General features: G+C 43.1%; 1 protein-coding gene across 2 annotated transcripts in view; it reads left to right on the forward strand.

The window, feature by feature from the left end:
* The first annotated feature begins 9343 nt into the window (after window positions 1–9343).
* KCNH1 (potassium channel, voltage gated eag related subfamily H, member 1) overlaps window positions 9344–19978 on the forward strand; it is a 379133-nt gene continuing 368498 nt past the window's right edge. The window contains exon 1 of one of the 2 annotated variants that reach the window (XM_012638358.1): window positions 9344–9588. In XM_012638358.1, the coding sequence (XP_012493812.1) occupies window positions 9510–9588 (79 nt within the window). In that variant the 5' untranslated portion in view covers window positions 9344–9509. The remainder of the gene's footprint in view (window positions 9589–19978) is intronic. The other variant, XM_012638357.1, reaches the window with a different exon arrangement.

A 19978-nucleotide genomic window follows, 5' to 3' on the forward strand; every position in this document is an offset into this window, starting at 1 on the left:
AAAAAAAAAAAAAAAGAATTTCTGAGAGAGTAAATTCCATGTGTAAAGGTTGACTATGTCCTTCTGCAGCTGCCCACACCCAGAATTGTGGATTTAGCATTTGACACCATTATTGAAGTCACATTGACGCTTCCAACTTCCTGGAGATCATCTTAGACATCTTGTTCTGTTTCCTTATTTGTTGATCCATCTATGATCTTCCGTTACATGGAGCCACAGCAGCAGGTCCTTAGATGGCTTTGCATGCCTTACGTTTGATAAAGATCTTTGGCTGATATAGGGGGACAATAGGACTCAAATATTTGGGAGGTTAGTTGACACTGCATACAACAGGATAATGAATCTCAGCCCTAGTTTTTGTGATTACTAAGGATCTTTCTTGCTAACCCTTTGTCAGAGCAATCACTGTTCCTAAGAATAACAACAGCTAACACATAGTGCTTGCATTGTTCCAGGCACTGTTCTACATGCTCTAGTATATTACCAAATTTAACCCTCGCAGTAACGTATGCAAGCAAAATGGGTCCTTGTTTCTTTCCTCATGCCATTTTCTTCTAAGTCCAAGTCTCATGCGGGTGCAACTGAGTGGCAGAACCTGGGTCACGTGCTTACTCTTGGTTGTGAGTGAGGCAGGCAGTGCAGGCCCTGGTCTTTGCCTGGGAGCGGCGGGGGGGAAGGTGGGACTCATAATGAAGGAAACGAGCACAATATGGAAATGCATTTAAAAGATGCCGGGAAACCGTAATATGAATAATGCCACTACAAAGACTAGGAGGAAAATGAATATGGGATCACAGAGGCCAAGGGAAAAGTGTGTTACAAGTGCCACCAAGAGGTCCAGTAATACAAAGGCTGAAAAAACGTCCACCGGCTTTAGTGATATGGATGGAGGTCATTAACGACCTTAGTGAGAACCATTTCAGTAGAGTGACGGGAGGGGAAGTGGATGGATTGTCCTGAAGAAAGACTAGGATGTGAGGACATGGACTTAGTGAGTTCAGATGATTCTTTAAAGATCAACAGTGGAGAAGAGGAGAAATACAGGACAGAAGCTGGTAGAGTGAAGGAGGTGTCAGGGGATTTTATTTATTTTTTGTTTATTTTTATTATTTATTTAGTTTTCTTTTTTTCTGTTTTAACCTTCTTGAGTCAAAAGGGGATTTTTATTTTTAATACTCACATGAAGGATTCAGCAGAGAGGCGATGTGGAAGACACATGTCAGAGAAATTATAAAGCTACTTTCTGAGAAGGCAGCGGGGGGTGAGATTCTGAGCGCAGTACAGTTTCCGAAGGTGGAAAAGAAGGGAGGACAAGGAACAATTGCAAACAGGTGTTTGTGGCAGAAGGTGAAGGGAACTTGCATCGTTGGCTTTGATTCTTTGGCAAATGGGGCACAAAATTGAAATTAGGAGAGTGAGAAGGATGGAAGAGGTTTTAAAACGGCGAGGAGTGGAAATCAAGCTGACCCAGAGCAGTAGAGCACGACCACCAGGCGTGCGGAGGGTTCTTCTGGGGTAGGAAATCGTTACGGGACAGCGATGCCAACCTGGCCTGTTTTGCAACTTCCTCCAGCGTGGCTTAGCTGCCAGGATGCAGACCCAGAGGGAGCCGATCTTGTGCTTTATCCGGAGTTGGGTATTATGAAAAGACAGAGACTGGTGAGAGAGTTACTGAAATGACAGACTGTGCCGTCTGAGCTGAGTAAGTTGAGAAGTAAAGGCCATGGTGGCGGTAGTGAGCGGTGTTAATGAATAGGGGAGTTCAGGGACCTGAATATCCCAAAGATACAGGGGGATGTTTGTGGTGGACGATGGTTTATAGATGGTTTGGGTCAAAAGCAGATGCGGTAAGCAGCCTCTAAGAACGTTTGCAGTGATCCCTGCCTCCCGGTATTCACGCCCCAGTGCCATCCTCCCCCTTGAGCATGGCCTTGATTTTTCATGAGCAGAATATCGCAGAAGGGATGGGGACGGGATGTCACTTCTGAGACTGGATCACAAAAAGACTGTGAGACTGTGGCTTTCATCTTGGACACTCACTCTTCTGCTCTGTCACTTGCTTGCTCTTGGGAAGCCAGGTGCCGTCTTGCGAGATGCCCTGTGGAGAGACCCACATGGCAAGAAACTGAAGGAGGCTTTTGGCTAACAACCTGTGAGGAATTAAATCTTGTTAAAAAACATGTATGGGAGCTTAGAAGCAGATCCTCTGACGATTGAGACTTCAGATGAGCCTGCGAGCCCAGCTAGCGGCTTGATTGCAGCCTCGTGAGAGGCTTTGCACCAAAGGCTCCCAGGCTGAGCTGCACTTGGATTCCTGAGCCAGGGACACTGTGGGGTAATAAATATGTGTTGTTTTAAGCTGATAAATTATGCACTGATTTGTTATGCAGCAATAGGTAGCTAATATAGCAGGGTTATCAAAGTACTAATTAGATACTCCAATATATATATATATATATTTTTGAGACAGAGTCTCACTGTGTTGCCTGGGCTAGAGTGCCATGGTGTCATCCTAGCTCACAGCAACCTCACACTCCTGGGCTCAAGCAATCCTCCTGCCTCAGCCTCCCGAGTAGCTGGGACTACAGGCATGCGCCACCATGCCCGGCTAATTTTTTCTACATATTTTTAGTTGTCCAATTAATTTCTTTCTAATTTTAGTAGAGACGGGGTCTCGCTCTTGCTCAGGCTGGTTTCGAACTCCTGAGCTCAAACAATCTGCCCGCCTCAGCCTCCCAGAGAGCTAGGATTACAGGCGTGAGCCACCGCGCCCGGCCTAGATACTCCAATATTTTTTTAGAAGACAAAATAAGTTCGTTTTACCACAAGTCATGCTAGAATGGATTGCAGTAACATGCTACAGGTTCCAACCCCATGAATGAACTGAGGAAGTTAACTGGAAAAGAAAGCATCAAAGGATCTTTCGAGAAGACTGAAAAACAACTGAGACAGCCCCTTACCTAATAGTACCCATCCCCAAGGTCCCATGCTGTAAATAATTCTGATAGTTTACATTTCCTATAATGATTACACCTTTAAAGAAAATATTATTAGTTTGGAGAAATTGCAACCCCTTTAATTTGTTGGTTTAGCAACCTATTGTTGGACTGAGGAAGAAGACGGTGCAATTTCCCTGAAATCTTCTGCACCCACGTGAAATGCTTTTCTTCCCTAATTATTGTTTGAAAATCAAAACATCTGTGTTAAAGGCCTTTTACTGAATGGCAAATAAGAGGACAAGCATGAACAAGTGGTCAAAGAAAACGGTTTTTGAAGTCCCTAGCCATTGACACGGAATAAGATCAAGCTGCTCATGGCACAAAAATACGATGATGGTAGCTACCTCCTGATATGAGGGATGTAAGATCCCTGTGATGACTAAGTACTCAGAGGTAGACCTGAAGAATATTCAGGGGTAGGAGATGGGAAGGAAAAGGATAATGTTATGAAAAAGAGTCACTAACTACAGATATACATTGCTATGGTCTGAATGTGTCCCCCTAAATTTATACGTTGAAACTTAATCACCAATGTGATAGTATCAAGAGGTGGGGGCCTTTAGGAGGTGATTAAGTCATGAGAGTAGAGCCCTCATGGATAGGATTAGGGCCTTATAAAAGGGCTTGAGTGAATGGGTTCTTTCTTTTCTGTTCTTCTACCATGCGAAGACACAGTGTTTTTTCCCTGTGGAGGAAACAGCATTCCAGGTACCATCTTGGAAGCAGAGACACCCTCACCAGACACTGACCTTTCGGGCACCTTGACCCTGGACTTCCCAGCCTTTAGAGCAGTGAAAAATAAATTTCCGTTCTCTATAAATTAAAAAAAAAAATCATTCTCCAAAATGAAATGATTAAAGGTAAGTGAAAATATCTAAGGTATGAAATAGCTTATTTATTTTTGCCAGGCTCACACAACCAGAATTTAGCCCCTAAGAGCACAGATATTTTATTGTTATTTTTCAGCCTCTTCAAAAGGTCCTTTGACATTTTCTGTGCTCCCCTCTGAAGGAATAGCTCCATCGTCTACCTGGTTGTCCAGGGCTGACTGGTCGTGTTTTTCCAGGCCCCTGGCTCTATCAGGAATCCTGTTCCAGCTTCTCTACTGGTGTGAGCCTGTGTCTCTAGCCCACATCAGCACACACATTCTAAAGCTGTAGCCCCTAAGGTGCATTTCTTTGTGGGTCCTCCCCACCCCCAACCACCGCCACTGATTCCCACTAACTGCTGTGGATTTCTTATTATTTTTGACATCTGAAATTTCCCTTTTTGCTTTTGAGCTTAGCAATATGTTTAAAATATATTTAAAAGTAGCTTACCTGACATTTCTGTATGTTTGGGGTAGGAAGGCAGTACCTTATCTCAGTCTGCCATCTTATTTGTATATTTCTACTAAATCTTTAAACCCATTGCAATTTGGCTTCCTCCCAACTATTCCATTGAAAATGTTTCTACTAAGGTCTCAAACGACCAACTAATTATTAGATCCAGTAGCCATTTCCCAGTGTTTACTTGTATAATGTACAACATATGATGCTGTTTTTCACTCTTCTCATTTAAAGACTCTCCCTCTCTCTCTGGGCTTCTACAAAACCATTTCTCTCAGTTTTCCCCCACTTCTGAACTGCTCCTTTTTAGTCTCCTTTGAAAGCTATAGACTGGTGACTTCCAATCTCTGGCTCTACCCAGATGTTTCTCTTGGGCTGTAAACCTATCCTGTCCAATTGCCTACTCAATATTTCTCTGCAATGCCCCTCAGGCAACTCAACTTTTTCAAAACTGAATACAATTTTCCCAAAAACTGTTAAGAATTGAAGAGGAGTAGAGTGATACTGTTATTGATCATGAACTTCAAAGCAGGAGAAATCTTAAATGAATGGAGAAGAGTAGTGGTTTAAATATGGCAATGAGGAACTTGACGAATTCTCACCTCAACTTGTGTCTTCTAGGTACAGAGGCTTTGGCAGAATAAATATCTTCCAAAGAAGTGGGATCTACAGGACTCTGAGACCTTAGGGGAGAGCCAGGTCTCAGTTAAGAGGAGGCAAGAAAGTCTTCAGTGAAGAGGTCAAGTTGAACAGTAATTTATTTACAAAGAAAGCAAGATTTAGAGAGCAAAATGGAAAAGAAAAGTAGTTGAAAGGAGAGAAATCACAAAGAACATAAGCACTTATTAAAGGTTTGTTGAATTTCTTGAGGGCAGATGCTCATCATAACCATCTTTTCATCTTTAGAACCTATCTGGTATATGCTAGATTCTGTGCAAATGTTTGTTAAAATGAGACTGTTTTAAATGACTTTTAATTATTTTCCATTGGGTCTGGAGTGTGTTAAAAGATCCTTTTCTCTTTTGATAAGAGGAAATGAAAAAGAAGGATAATAGGCTTGGGCACTTAGAAGGATATAACCCAATTCTATAAACACTCAAAAATGTCCATTGGGTTAGCCACAGTTGAGTGTAAGACCTACATCAGTGCGGTCTTTCCCCCCAGTCTATTAGATTCATGGACTAGGATTCTCACTGAGCAGATTCTTTCCCTTCTTGAAGCACTTGGGGGAGACATCCCTTATGTTATACAGATTCTTCTAATGCATATAGCCTGCCCAACACTCTTCCTATAAATCCATTAGAATAGAAGTTCTGTCAGCAGAAATTACATGTAATAAATAAGCCAGTCAATCATTGGGCTCTAGAAGCTGAAATTTCCCATGCTGCAAATCTTCCCCACTTTTAGATATTTCAGTCATGGTGGCCAAGTAGTGAAGTCACCTCTATGTTCAGTTTCTCCTTTGCCGTGGTTTCTAATGATGATATATCCCTGGCCTGCCCTGCCCGGCTCCACGCCTTCTAAGTCTCACAGCCAACTCTTCTATGTCTGAAACCTGTCACCCATACCTCATGGTCTTCATGAAAGAAAAAAGGAAATTCCTATCTTTGCATGCCTCTGCCCCTCTGATGTGTGGCATTGTCTTCCTCTTCATTTGATGGATTTTGTTGTTGTTGGGGGGAGAGAGTTTTCTGTCATCTCCTGGACTCTTTTCCCAGCCAATCTGCAGACCTCCATCTCCATGTTCTTTCTGTAGCATTCTGCCTCTGTCACTACCTATTCCTTTTGTAAACTCACTAATTACAGCATGGCTTAATCACATTTATGAGAACAAAGATTGTTAAAGTTTGTCTTTGTTTCAAGGAGCTCCCAATCTATTGTGTGATACAGATATAAACACGTTATAATTGAGGGGTAAACAGAATGCTGAAGGAGACCAGGACGAGAACCACTGAGGAGGGGAAGCCTAGAAACAGTGAAGTAAAACTTCAGTTTTTATTTCAAACTCTGTGTATCTTTCTTGGGAGAAGTTTTAGGCAGTTGTAGCTCTTTTTCTGCAAGGAAGGACAGAGGCGGTTCAATTGGAACTCTTTTCACAGTTAAAGTTGTCCCTTTAAATGAAAAGCGGCTTTGTCTGTTACGCAAAAATACACGGGTTTTCAACTGGTTTGCCAAGGCACGTGGTGTATTGTGAATCCTTCACAAATCTGTTACCAAATTTTGACAAATTCGTTAAGATTAAAGTTTGCTCTGAGATTCCTATACTACAGTGATAGATCTCAGAACTTTAAGTTGAGCAGGTTCTGGAACTGAATGTTCGAGTAGGAAACAGAAGGTGGCAAGTGAGATATAAAAAGCACAGTGCCCTGTCAAACCAGTACCAAGAAAGATGGAGTGTCTACTGGAACATCAGCCTTTACCTGTAAATATCAAAAAGAATGTGGATGGGGCAGAGTGTGATTCTATTCCTACTGTCAGGCATGTTGAGGGTCAGCCAAGGGAATGGAGGAATGGCTGGATGTGCTTTCATAGACACCACGAGACTCTGTCATACTGTGATTAAAGATTGTGGATGTGTTTTTTTTGAGATAGGGTCTCACTCTTTCACCCAGGCAGGAGTGCAGTGGCATCATTGTAGCTCACTGCAACCTTAAACTTCTGGGCTCAAGCGATCCTCCTGCCTCAGCCTCCCAAGTAGCTGGGACTACAAGCACACACCATCACGCCCGGTTAATTTTTCCATTTTTGGCAGAGATGGGGTTTCACTCTTGCTCAGTCTGGTCTTGAACTCCTGACCTCAAGTGATCCTCCCACCTTGACCTACCAGATTACAGGCATGAGCCACTGTGCCCAGCCAAGATTGTGGACTTTTTAGTGGTGTTTTAGTCTTTTAATTTCTTCAAGTGTGCCACTAAAAATTATAGTTCAAATTACAAAAAAGTGTTGACACACACACACACACACACACACACACAGAGCACACGTTGAGAACCGCTGTAATAGTACATTTAAAATGGGAGACATCTCCTTATTTCTTTTTCTTATCAGGTAGCCTACTAAGGCTTTAACGTTGATCATCTCAAATGAATATCATCTGTTTCCTTTTTAGCTAAGCCACAGAACGTGAGAGCTCATTAAAATGTAAGAAATTTTATCAATTGTTTATGACTGTGTTCTTCCCCCATACTTTTTTTTATTTTCCTTTCACAAGCAGGATTATGAGGTTGCTTGATGGGTTTTTAAAATTGTCATGAAAAATCTCCCCTTGGGCATGTTCGTGCAGTAGATAATACAATCTTAAGAACTTTATTCGAATTAACTGATTCTGATGAAGTGGGCAGACACCAAACCAGCTCAGCTCAGTGCCAAATAATACATTTCAGAGTTCTCTTCAACTACTTTGTTATCTTATTTGCAATAGAACAAACAACCACTAGACGGAGCTAGGGTTTAAGAAATCACAACTCTGAGCTGTGTGACTGATAGGATGGGTACAATGATATTTTAAGGAAGAAGCATGTCATTACTTTCATTTCAAAGCCTGTGACGGCCTTATCCAACTCTCTGCTAACAGCAGTCATCTGTTTACTTCGTGTTTACACAAGAAGAGACAAAGGATGATATTTGTAATGGCCAAATCTATTTAGTCACTCCAATAATGACGTCTGACCTTGGTATAGCACTTCACGATTTAGAGTGCTGTCCTCTACATAATCTTGTTTGATCTTCACAGCAACTCTGAGAGATTGCTGGGCAAGAATTAGTTCTTCTGTTTTTGAAATTAACTGAGACAGGGTGTCTGTGCAATACATTAGGATGTGTCAGGATGGTTACCCAGACTATTAAGTTCCAGGGACAGTTTTTCTCTTCTTACATTTTTTGTGTTGACAGTTGACTGAGTCTGAAAAACTAACTAGTGAACTATGAACTCATTGCTTCTGTGGGGCACAGGCTTAGTCTCCTGTCACACCCACTGGAAACAGTAGCACGAGTATGCACAGGTAGAAATCCCCCAAAATAAGTGAACAAAGCTGGGTTGTCTTAGCGCCTGCCTAGAAACCTTGGGTGTATGAGATTCTTGCTTAATACCAGGGACAGGTATAAAAACTAGTTGGTTACCCTCTGCGCTGCACACTGCCCTTCAAGCCAAGGTTACTGTTGCTTAATTAACGCTGTCCCCCACGCCCACCCCAAGCGTTTGCCCTTGGAGACAAGTCCACCATTTGTGATAGTTTTCAGGCAGTTTGTTCCTGTTTCCAAAGCTTACATACTGATCATAAGAGGTTGTGCTTCAGCTAAAAAAAGTTATGTATATGCATATATATTTTCTTGGCCCTTTTGGTAAAATATGCACTGGATAAGAGTGGAAATCAGGTCAGTCAGTCAGTCAGGAAATTTACCAAACGTCAGGAGCCTGCATATGTACCTGCGGGGAAAACAAGCCAAGACACCTCTTCTGAAGCGAAACCTGTCAGTTACCCTGCAAGTCGGCCCTCTCACAACTCAATTTCATTATTAATAATTACCGGTAAAACTCTGGCTTCAGAATCAAGGTGGGGCAACTTCGATCAGGCTAACACCCTACAGAAAGGCAAGGTGTTCCCGGAGCCTCAGAGGTCCCGGGGGCCCTGGCCTGAAACAGAGCAAAGGGAGCGTTACATCCTCGTGCTCCCCCAAGACTCGCGGTGACCTTGTTGGGGCTGAATCCACCAAGAACGCTGCTCGCAACGCCCTCCTCTCCACCCAGCCCAAGGCGCATCCTGAACACTTTTCCCGGCTGTTCCCAGAGGGTGGCGCTGCCATCCCAGCCTTGGCCCGCGGCCACCTGCCGCTTCCCGGCTGCCGCGGGAGCCCCAGGCTCCGTCTCCCGCAGGCCGGCGGGGGGCTCGCACCCGGTAGGGGGCGCCACCGGCCCAGGCGCGGCTGCTCCCTCCGCCCACCCGGAGGCGGCTGCGGAGAGCCGAGCCCGGCGCGAGAGCACTGCGAGGCGGGCAGCAGGGAGGGAGGCGCGAAGAGGGCGCGAGGGTGGCAGCCAGAGGGAGCCGCCGCCCCTGACCGCCCGGGTCCCCGTGGGGCGCATGGGGCGCTTCGTGCCCAGATCGCGTGCGGGCCCCGCGCCCAGCTTCCTGCTGCCGTGAGAAGCCGCGCCGGGACGCCCCCCAGACCCGGAGCTGCGGGGAGGATGACCATGGCCGGGGGCAGGAGGGGACTGGTGGCCCCGCAGAACACGTTTCTGGAGAATATTGTCCGGCGGTCCAATGGTAAGAGGTGCATTCGGATTTGGCTACCCAGGCTTTTTATCCGTGCCTTTATCGCAGACGCCTCCCGCCGCCCCGCGCCGGCAGATGCAGCAGAACCCGCGGGCTCTGCCGACGAGTCGCTGCGCGGGCGCCCGGGGCTGCCTCCGGGAGGCAGGGAAAGGTGGGCAGGGCGGGGCGGGGTCTGACGGGCCCCCATCCCAAGAGGAGGGCGCTCCTGGGGACGCCTTGTGGGCCTTTCGCGCGCCGTCTGGGTCTCGTCTCCGAGAGAGTGACAGCCGCGGAGCGAAGTACTGGGAAAAGTGATGGGAAGCTGGTCGCAGCGGGAGCGGCAGCGCACGCCCCATCGGTACTGTCCCCCAGCCCCGCGCCGGCCGAGGCTCTCGGGGCTCTCAGGGCTCTCGGGCTACTCCCCGAGGCGCCCCTCTCCCCAGGGAGAGCCAGCAGTAGAGACAGGCAACTCCAGGTCCTGGCCCCCTCGTAATAATGTGAGGCAGCTGCCTCCACCTTCCATCCCTGAAGCTGAAAAGTCAGAGGTGTAGGGACGTGGGGACTTAGGGACGTGCTGTCGGCTGCCTGATTCCACCCCTTCAGCCGCCCACCCACTTCGAGGTTCAGTTAAGGTTCGTGAGGGGCAGATGGCTTTCTTGGAGTCAGGCAGGAAGTGGAGGGCACAGGTGCGGAGCAGGCTAAATGGTCACCTGTCATATTTCCCTCCTCCAGTCCTACAACTGTGTTTTATGCCATCCTTAAGTCTTGCTCACCTATAAATTCCCAAACCCATCGAGCCTGTAAGTAGATCCATTATCCAATAAACCCATCCTAAGCAATCATCTGTATCCCTGTGGCATTAAGATGGACAGTAGCACGAAGCTCTGGGAGGCGAGAGTCCTGGGAGCAGGGATGCAAAGGACCAATTTCAATCGCCTTTCGGACCCACCGCGGAGAGACCCCAGCTAAAGAACTTGCAGAGCAAATAGGAGTCCGGGTAGTTGGAAGGTGCGGCGCACACCAGTTCATCAAACAGCTACAACAAGAGAGCCAAACCTAAGATGCTCTTTCCGAGCTCCTGGACCCCTTTCCTTCCAGGGACAGATGACGTTCTTCTACTAGGATGACATGAGGAGCTAACTCAGGAAGTGGTTTTAATTGTGTAAATATCACTGTTTCAGACCCTTAAGGAGCTTGTGTTTCAAACGATCAGATCAGCTTCCATTGGATTTAGTTAGGGATTCCGGGAAAGGGCATGAAAAGTGACTTATGCTACTAATAAATACTCTTTAATTAAAATGTGATTTAAGTTGATCTTATAAGAAAACACATCAACTAGCATAGCAAATCATCATGTATTAAGAACTTATTTAGAAATGATCACATCTTTACCATGTGCCTCTTAAGAATAAGAATATTGAAGGGTGTTTCACCTCTTCCTTCAAGGTCTTTCTTATTCAAACTAAGGTGGCTTTTAGAGCAATGTCACAGCCATTACCTGGAGATGCAAGGGGATGACATTTACTATGTGAACAGCCACGATGAACTCTTCTGCCATAAAATAGCTGGAGGTGTTCACGGATTTTTTAAAATAAAATCATTATTTAAAAGTTACCGTCCTATTATTGCCATTGTTACTGTCCTGTGAAGGGGTATAGAGACAATCTTTCAGATTTGGGGACCCCATTGTCAGTGACATCAACTTATAAATACCAATGACAATTTCATTTTTCCCAGTAAGGAGGCAGTGTCCTTTAAATGAAAGAGGAAACCTGTATCTAATGTATACTGTGCATGTTTTTTGCATGGAGGGAGCAGGAAGTGAAACTTATATGTTACAGTCACAAAGTTCCTTGGGTTTGTAGGAGAACCTTAAGGATCCCGGAGCTGAGAAAAGCAGAATACCTTCTAGTTTAGTTTATCTTCTTAGCGCCACTTCTCTGTAAGCATACATAGGGTATCAATAGAATAAGTCGCTGGGAATATTTTTAGCATGGATATTTTCATTTCAGCATCAGTCCCAACAGCTTGATTTCAATTAAACGGCCAAAGGAACATTATCAACAAAACAAAACATTTTCGGAGAGTTGGATGAACTTTTAAAATTGTCTATTTCTCAGAAAAAAAGGTTCTGATCTTGAAACGTGGGATTTAATTTTTTAATGATCCCTTTTATAATATTTCCTGAACAGGAATGGAAAAAAAAAAAACTGTGAACTCTTAGAAATATCACAATGTCTGCATGCCATTATGTTATTTTACTGTGATGGAAACAGTCTATTTAAAGATATTGATTGTCTCGTTTTAAACTCCACAAGCCTGTTTCTGGACATTACAGTATTTAAATAGCGTTTTACCTTTAAATAGCAATACTTGATGATTATTTTATTAGGTATTTTCTGCCAGTGGTCCTGTGTGGCATTAATATTCCTCTTTTACAGATCAGAAAACTGAGTCCTAGAGATATTAAGTGACTTATTTAAAGTGGCAAAGCAGACAGTGCCTGTGGCTGGTGTTCTCTAGAGGATATCTATCATACATCCTCCTTGTAGCATTGTTTCTCCAGCCCTTACGACTTAGTCTGTGGAACTCCTTTCATCATCCTTAAAAATACTACTCATATTATATGCTAATGAATAATAGAACTGGCTTTGTTTGGGGGTTGTTTGAATATCTGGTGTCTGGAATATCATAGAACTGTAGGATGAGACAGACCTTACGTAATTTCTAGTCTACCTCTTCTTCTCCATCGTTGCATAGATAAAGAAACTGATGCAAGTAACTTTCTTCATATATTTAGAGGCAAAACTGATGAGGCCCCAAGCTACTTGACTTCAGTGCCATGTTCTTTGTGGTACACCATGCAAAAACTTTCCTTGTGTTGCCATTATATTCTCTCAAAAAGCATAATTTCCCAGTGGAGATTAAATAAAATGTTATAACAACAAGAAAAACATCCATTTTGGCTAACAGCCCTGCTACCACATCCAAACAGAATAATAGGGCAAAGGAGAGGCTAATTATATTTCAAGGCAGTGTGGTCTTTCACCTTTGCCAGTGGTTTAGCCGAAGGCAGGGGCGTGATAACAGGCACTTAACGTCTGTGTGCCCCATTATAAAGCACTGAGTCACTTTTCATAGAATATCGCCTTCGATCCTCATAAGCCAGCAGAGGAGCTGCAGAGTCTCCATTTTCGAGTTTAAGGAACAGATTCCTCAGGTTAAGTGATTTATGTACTGTTAATAGTAAGAGGCAGAGTTAGAAAAAGGCAATTAGAGGCAGATTAGGGACTAGTCAGCAGTCGTTACTGATTTATTCATTTAACAAAGATTTGTATTTATTGAACGCTGGAGATACAGTGGAAAATCAGAAACTCTCTTTGTGATTAGTAAGTTACATTCTAATGAATCTTGGTCCAAGGTTCTCGCCCCTGTTCTATTTTGTTGTCTGGCTGCAACTGTTATTTAGGCCTGTCACTGTATTTAAAAAACATTCCTGAGGTTTTTTACTGGTCTTGCTGGCACTAAAATCTACTTTAACTTTCTTCGATACATTTTGAATTCCATTTGAAGGAAAGATTTGATAATTATCCATTTTTTTGGATTGTTGTAAGTAGTCAGCAGGAATAATTAATGCCCCAGATTTGATTTGATTTTGGTTATGATCATGTCAGTGATCATTTTAAATGCTACTGCTTCGTTGCCACATAGGCAAAGCCAGCCTGATTCTATTCATGGTTGGAAAGTGTTGTTCCAGAATATTTTTTGATGGTTGCTTAAATCTGCAGGCACTCGTTGTCAGAATGCTTGCTGAAGCAAATAGGAGATCTGTCTTAGGAAGGCTGGCAGACCTTGGTGCCAGGAAACTACAAAAATATTACTCTAAATGGTCCCGTTCTAGGCAGAACATATGTTTTAGCATTCAGGAACCTATATCAAACAATTGTAGGTGCCAGTAAAAATCCATGCACATTAGCAGGAGTGAAACGCAGCACATTTTGGTACAGATTTATGTACATGTATAATTTACAGATTGCTAAATCAGCTGTGTTTTTGTATAGTGTTAAGTTGGTTCAGGTTGTTGATATAATTGGTTAACAAACAGGATGGGAGCCATGGGTAATGTTGAGTCTTCCCATAGATGTGTTGAGCCATGGTAATATTTATAAAACAGAAGACTGGTTAAAATCCATTGTGGCTCTGAAAGGGGAATGGATGATAATCTGGATTATTGCCAGCTCAACAGAGCTTGTTTTTTTTTGCAATAGGTTCTAAGATAACCTTTAGTCAAGACTCAGCTGTCGGCCGGGCGTGGTGGCTCACGCCTGTAATCCTAGCTCTCTGGGAGGCCGAGACGGGAGGATTGTTTGAGCTCAGGAGTTCGAAACCAGCCTGAGCAAGAGCGAGACCCCCGTCTCTACTAAAATTAGAAAGGAATTAATTGGACAACTAAAAATATAGAAAAAATTAGCCGGGCATGGTGGCACATGCCTGTAGTCCCAGCTACTCGGGAGGCTGAGGCAGGAGGATGACTTGAGCCCAGGAGTTTGAGGTTGCTGTGAGCTAGGATGACGCCATGGCACTCTAGCCTGGGCAACACAGTGAGACTCTGTCTCAAAAAAAAAAAAAAAAAAGACTCAGCTGTCTTTCTCTGAAAGTGTCAAAAAATTAAATCTATTGATTGATGTTAGGTGGGGATTGAGAGAATAAATGAAGCCTTGTGATTTAATGTTAAGGCAATAAAGCTTATGAACACCATGATTTTTATGAAATTCTTTTATTTTAATAATCTATCTTACAAGAATGGATGCATTTGAGGAACATCGTAGGTAAATTGAATCCTTGGCTTCATTCTTTCCGACGCCAACTCTTCCTATATGGTTGGACGCCCTTTGGCAGTAGATCCTTGAAGCTCTTTAATTCTTTCCTTCCCTTTATTTTGGGTTAGTTAATGGCCTGTAGACAAACATTTAAAATCTATTTTAGTTATTTATTGAAAGGAATCCTTTTCATAGAATGAGTATCTGCTTTACACATTTAGGATATTTGGACCATCAGTTTGTTTGTTTTCTTGTTTCTCTCTCTCAGTGGTCACACCTATAACTGGTGAGAAAGAGAAATAGAGTCATGGAATCTTAGGGCTGAAGGGATATGATAGGCAATTCCTTCTCCAGTGTTCGAATCCCCTCTGGAACATCCTTCCCAATGGTTATCCAGCGCATGCTTGACTAACTTCACTGATGGGACACTCACTTTATTGCAAGGAATATTTTGTTTTTAAGCAATTATAATTATGAATCTTTTCTTTCTTTTCTCCTCTTCTCCTCCTCCTTCTTAGCTGCTGTTGTTTGGTCTCCCTAAAATACGTCCTTTTATAGCTACCACTCATTCGAGGTCTGCTCGATGGAACAAAACTTGTCTGGCCTACTGCTTTTTCCAGTTGCAAACCTTTTTTAAAAAATTTGATAACAGTTATTTTGTCTGATTCTTCTTCCTTTTTTTAAAAAATTTTTTCTCATTGTTTAATATCACAAATAGAGAAGCACATAAAACAAAATTTTGTATATTTTAACACATTTCTGTGGCATGAATAATGTGTCATAACCGCCTATTTCAAGAAATAGAATGTTGACAGCACTGCAGAAGCCACCTGGGACCTTCCTGATCCCAACTCCTTTACTCTTCTCCCAAAAGGAGCCTCCTGATTTTATAGTGATTGCTTTTTTGCTTTACCTAGTAATTTTACCGTCTCGTTTTGCACTCTTCAACACTAGAGTTTTTTTAAACCTGTTTTTGAGCTTCATATACATGGGATCATGTATTCTTTTGTGAGTTGGCAATTCCTCCATGTTGTTGCATGTACTGTTGATTCATTTTCACTGCTGTATAATACTTACATGTTGTGGCCATACCACACATTTTTTTTTAATCCATTCTGCTGCTGATGGCCACGTGGGCTGTTTCCAGTTTTGTGCTATTAATGCAGCTATAAACATTCTTGCACATGTCTTTTGGTGCATGTGGGCACACGTTTCTCTTGGGTATAAACCTGGGAGACATATGGTTAACTGTGGGAGATGCTGCCAAACAATTTTCCAAAGGGTTTGTATCAATTTACACTCCCACCAGCAGTATATGAGAGTTTCCATGACTCCACATCCTTGCCAACATTTGGTATTTTCTCCTTTTTTCTTTAATAGTGACATTGCCCAAACAATCTAGTAACTAATAAAACAGGGTCATTTGGAGTTATGTTAATAGTGAGCATGTGAGCAAAATGAAATGAAAACAAAACTGGCTCTTGTCCTTTGGGAGGCATCAGTGTCTCCCGTGCGTTTAAATGTGCTCACTGAGTAGCTTCCTTGCACGTGATTGTAAATGACGTGGAAGACTTGTACAGTTACAATTATGTGCAAAGGGCACATGCAAGGGTGGTGGGGTTTTTTTTTGTTTTTTTGGTGCGTTTAGGAAATTCATTTTCTTAAATTGAGAAGCAATAAACCCTGGGGACAGAGATTATGTAAGAATTAGAGCTGGAAGGGAGAAGGAACCAGGAAGTGAATGATTTATATTTGTTTCAGCAAAAGAAATAAAACAAAATGACTGAAGTCAGGACACAGATTTAGTGAAGGAATCAAAACTCAAAGGAAAATTAAAACAAAAAGCAAAGGCTGGTTTATGGTTCAGTTCGATAAGCATGGCGGACCTCCCATGTGCCCAATACTGTGCTGAAGACTGGGAAGACCCAAATGAGCGAGACTGTTGTGATATTGGGTCTCGCTGAGAAATCCCTGATGGAAACCAACATGCTTTGTAAACCTCTCCAAAGATTTAAGAGATGTTGTACTGATTCAACACTTACTACATATTTTTCCCTTATAAACACCTCACCCAAGAGTATTCTTAGATTTTATAGCTATTTCTTTTTTTGTGAGGTTGGATTGGGATGACCAGATCCCATAAGTGAATTAAAAGGAGAAGATTGCAGAATAGGTGAAGCTTTGTTGTCATGTGGTTGACGTTTTCTGAAAAAAACTCTCATTGCTCTGGGCTATCCCATTGCTCTGTCTTCTTTGGCATGCTATCTTGGGTTGCTCATCCATTGTTGTAGGTTTTCAGCATATCCTAGATGCTGGAATTTGTCTGCTGCTCTGGTTGTTCCCTGTGCAAGTGCAGTCTTGCCGAACCAATCGTAGTCTGGCCAACTTCAGCATCGCCTTTGGTTCTCATGGTCTCTGCTCCAATAGTCAAGCACTCCCGTTAATGACAAAACTACTTAAAATTCTTCCGAATAGGTATTACAGAGTTATGCCAATAGTCAATTTGCTTACTCATACTAAGATTGTTCATTATGTAAATTAAAATGACAACTCTTTTGATTAGTCCTATCTTGCATAAAACTGATGTTCTGAAATTAACCGAGCCAATCCTATAATTATTAATGCAATTATTAACAGAGTGCCTCAAAACCATCATTTCTCATAGCTTTTTAAAGGTTCAGCAGTGACATCAGGCACTTCTGTAGAGAAGAGAAATGGCTTCTCGTCTTCTTTCTGTTCCCTTAAAAAAATGATGTAGGCATCCCCCACTGGCATTCTCAGAGTGTTGGAGTCAGCAGTCGAAAGATATCGGCAAGATAAATTTTACTGATATTTATCTTCTGCTTAACTTCGGTTTGTATTAAGAGTAAAGTTGGAAAATGTATCTTAGGCTAGAACTTCATGATGATTGCAAAGAAAATGGAGTTAATTTGAGTGATAAGACTATACTTATTTCAATTAAATGGATTTTTGAGTTTTTATTTTATTTACTTTTCTCCCTTCTCAGCATTTCTGGGACTGAATATATTAGAGTTCTTTGCTTCTGTCATTGACGTTGTGCTTTCAGCCTCCATGTGGCCCAATGAACTGCATTATCTTCTGTTTGCCTCCCTGGAACAACTCTCTTTTCTTCTCCAACGTGTTCTGTGTCCTGGAAGACTGACCTGTACAGATGACTCTATAGGCGCCCTTGCTTTCTGGCTTCTGGCTGACTTTGGCTTGTGGGCCATTCCACATGAGATGGGAGAGGAAAGAGAAGTTGTAGCACTTATTCTCCTAGTTCTGTCCCTGCAAGGTCATTGTAGCCTAGCTGTTTTCCCTCGATTAAAGGTTGTATCTCCAGCTTGCTCTCTTTGGGTTTGGGTAGGGTTTGGAGACCTAAAGCTTCCGACTGTTAACTCACCTGGGGTACTGCGCCATCTCTTGAGGTTTTCCTTAGTGATGTGTGGGAGCCGGCTGCAGATGGCTGGTATTACCTCTCAAGATCTGATTATGCATATCTCTTCCCAAGTCCTGGTTCAGGGACTTCACTCTGGAAGCTTGAAAACTGCCATAGTGGGAGTATTTACACCTTAGAAATTGGCAAATGCTATAAATCAGGGCTCTTTTCTGCCCAGAGTCAGTTTACTAGCATCCTACTGCCTATACCTCACCCATGCCTTTGTACATAGTTCCTTTATTAAACACTCTTCAAATTACCCATCGAGTGTGTCATGTTTTCCTGACGACACTGACTGAAAGAGGCGGTTACTCATTCTATGGATGAAGCCTTTTGTCCAGACCAGTAGCAGTCATGGAGGTGAACCTGGCGAGAGGATATGCATTCAAGTACTCCTTTTGACATACAAAACACCTGTCTGCCTGACAAAGGGAAGCTTGCTTTTCAGTTCAGTGAGTTGGTCACCTGCAAGCTTGATGAAATACTTTCACGTTCCTGTTCCATTTTTTTTTATCATTCTAGAATGAGGAAATAAATTTGTATGCTCAATCTGCCATTTTGAAATGATAACCAATACTTTTTAAAGAAAGAGGAGGTCCTAAATTCTAGACACTCTTCTTCCATCAGATGAAGTTCTCCTTTATACTTCCCTAGCAAGCTATAACACTCAGGGACTGTGCTCCAGCCAGACTTCGTTGTGTCTGCTGCTGTTCTCTGTTATTCCCTTCATTTAAAATGCCTCCTCTCCTCCAACGCCCTAGTCCCTGCCTTCCACATGTCTCTAGTGATGCCTTCTGTCAGGATTTCTTGGTTTTCTTCTTCTCTTTCTGTCTCTCTCTCTGGCTCTTGGCCTCACTCTCTTCTTAGTCTCTCATGTCCTCTCTCCTCTTTTGGTCTCTTGTTTACTCTCTAGGTTTTCTTATTGGTCTCTTGCTCTTGGCCTGTTCCCTCCCCATATCCTATGCCCCTCCATCCCCTCACTCTGCACTCCTTTCCTCATCTGCCTGTCTTCCTGCCTGTCTATGTCCCTATCTGCCTTTAGTCTGCATTGCCATCTGTCACTGTCTGCCATCCATCTTTGTCACTATCTGTATGTCATTGCTGTCTACCTCTGCCACCATCCATCTGTCCCTATTTTTTGTCTGTCTAGTCTCTGCCTCCATTTATCCATGTCTGCCTGTCTGTCTCTGTCCAGTTCTCCCTTCAAATGGCCTCCATAGCTGCTCCCCTGTGTATCTGTCTGAGCTCCCTGTTTCTCTCTCAAGACCACCTTTCTCCATTTACTCACCAGCATGCACATGGTCAAAGATGTCTGCTCAACTCTACAAATCTCTCAGCGTGAGCGTCTTAGTTTTTGTTTTGGAGAGAAAATCTCACTGGCCCATTCCTGACCATGGGTTGTTTGGCCAGTAGTTCATTCCTGGTCTAGTCCTCTGTGACTTGAGCCTGTTACCGAAAGTTCGGCACTTGTCTCTCAGGCCACATCAGAAGAACGAGGACAAGTGGTTTGAAGAGAAGGAAAGAGGAGTTTATTAATTTGCTGGCAAATGAAGAGAATGGAGACTACTGTCTGAAAAATACCATCGTCTTTCTAAACAGAAGTACAGAGCTTTTAAAGGTTCTGATCCATCCCATCTTCTAAAAAAAAAAAAAGGAACAATCCCATCTTCAACTAATATGATCTCGTGACCTCCAGTGAATCCCATCTTTGGCTAAGAATGATCTGATTTCTGCCCACATTAATTCCATCTTCTGTGGCACGAAGAACAAAGGACATTCTCCTGCCCCTCCTGACCACTGGCCTGAGGCAGGGAAGCAGGTCCTAGTTCTCAAAAAGGAGTGGGGGGTGTTTTAAAGAGACATAAAACATTTTTGCTGTTTTTTCAAGCATTTCTTCTGTTACAGGCCTGGGTGGTGGGGTGGGCTATGGAGTTTTGTGATATGTATAGTGGGGCAGATAGAGGCAGACAGGGAAGCTGGGCATAGCCTTCAAATGGCAGGGGTGTCTCCTGCACTCCCGTCATGCCTGGGACAAAGTATATACTCAAATATTTGTTGTATTAAACTGAGCTGCCCTGAGATTCCTTCCATTCACTCTGGTGCTATACTCTATCCTTGCTAAGAAAGTTTTAAAATAACAGAG

This window comes from Propithecus coquereli, unplaced genomic scaffold, assembly GCF_000956105.1.
Source record: "Propithecus coquereli isolate 6110/MARCELLA unplaced genomic scaffold, Pcoq_1.0 Scaffold129, whole genome shotgun sequence".
Classification (NCBI taxonomy): domain Eukaryota; kingdom Metazoa; phylum Chordata; class Mammalia; order Primates; family Indriidae; genus Propithecus; species Propithecus coquereli.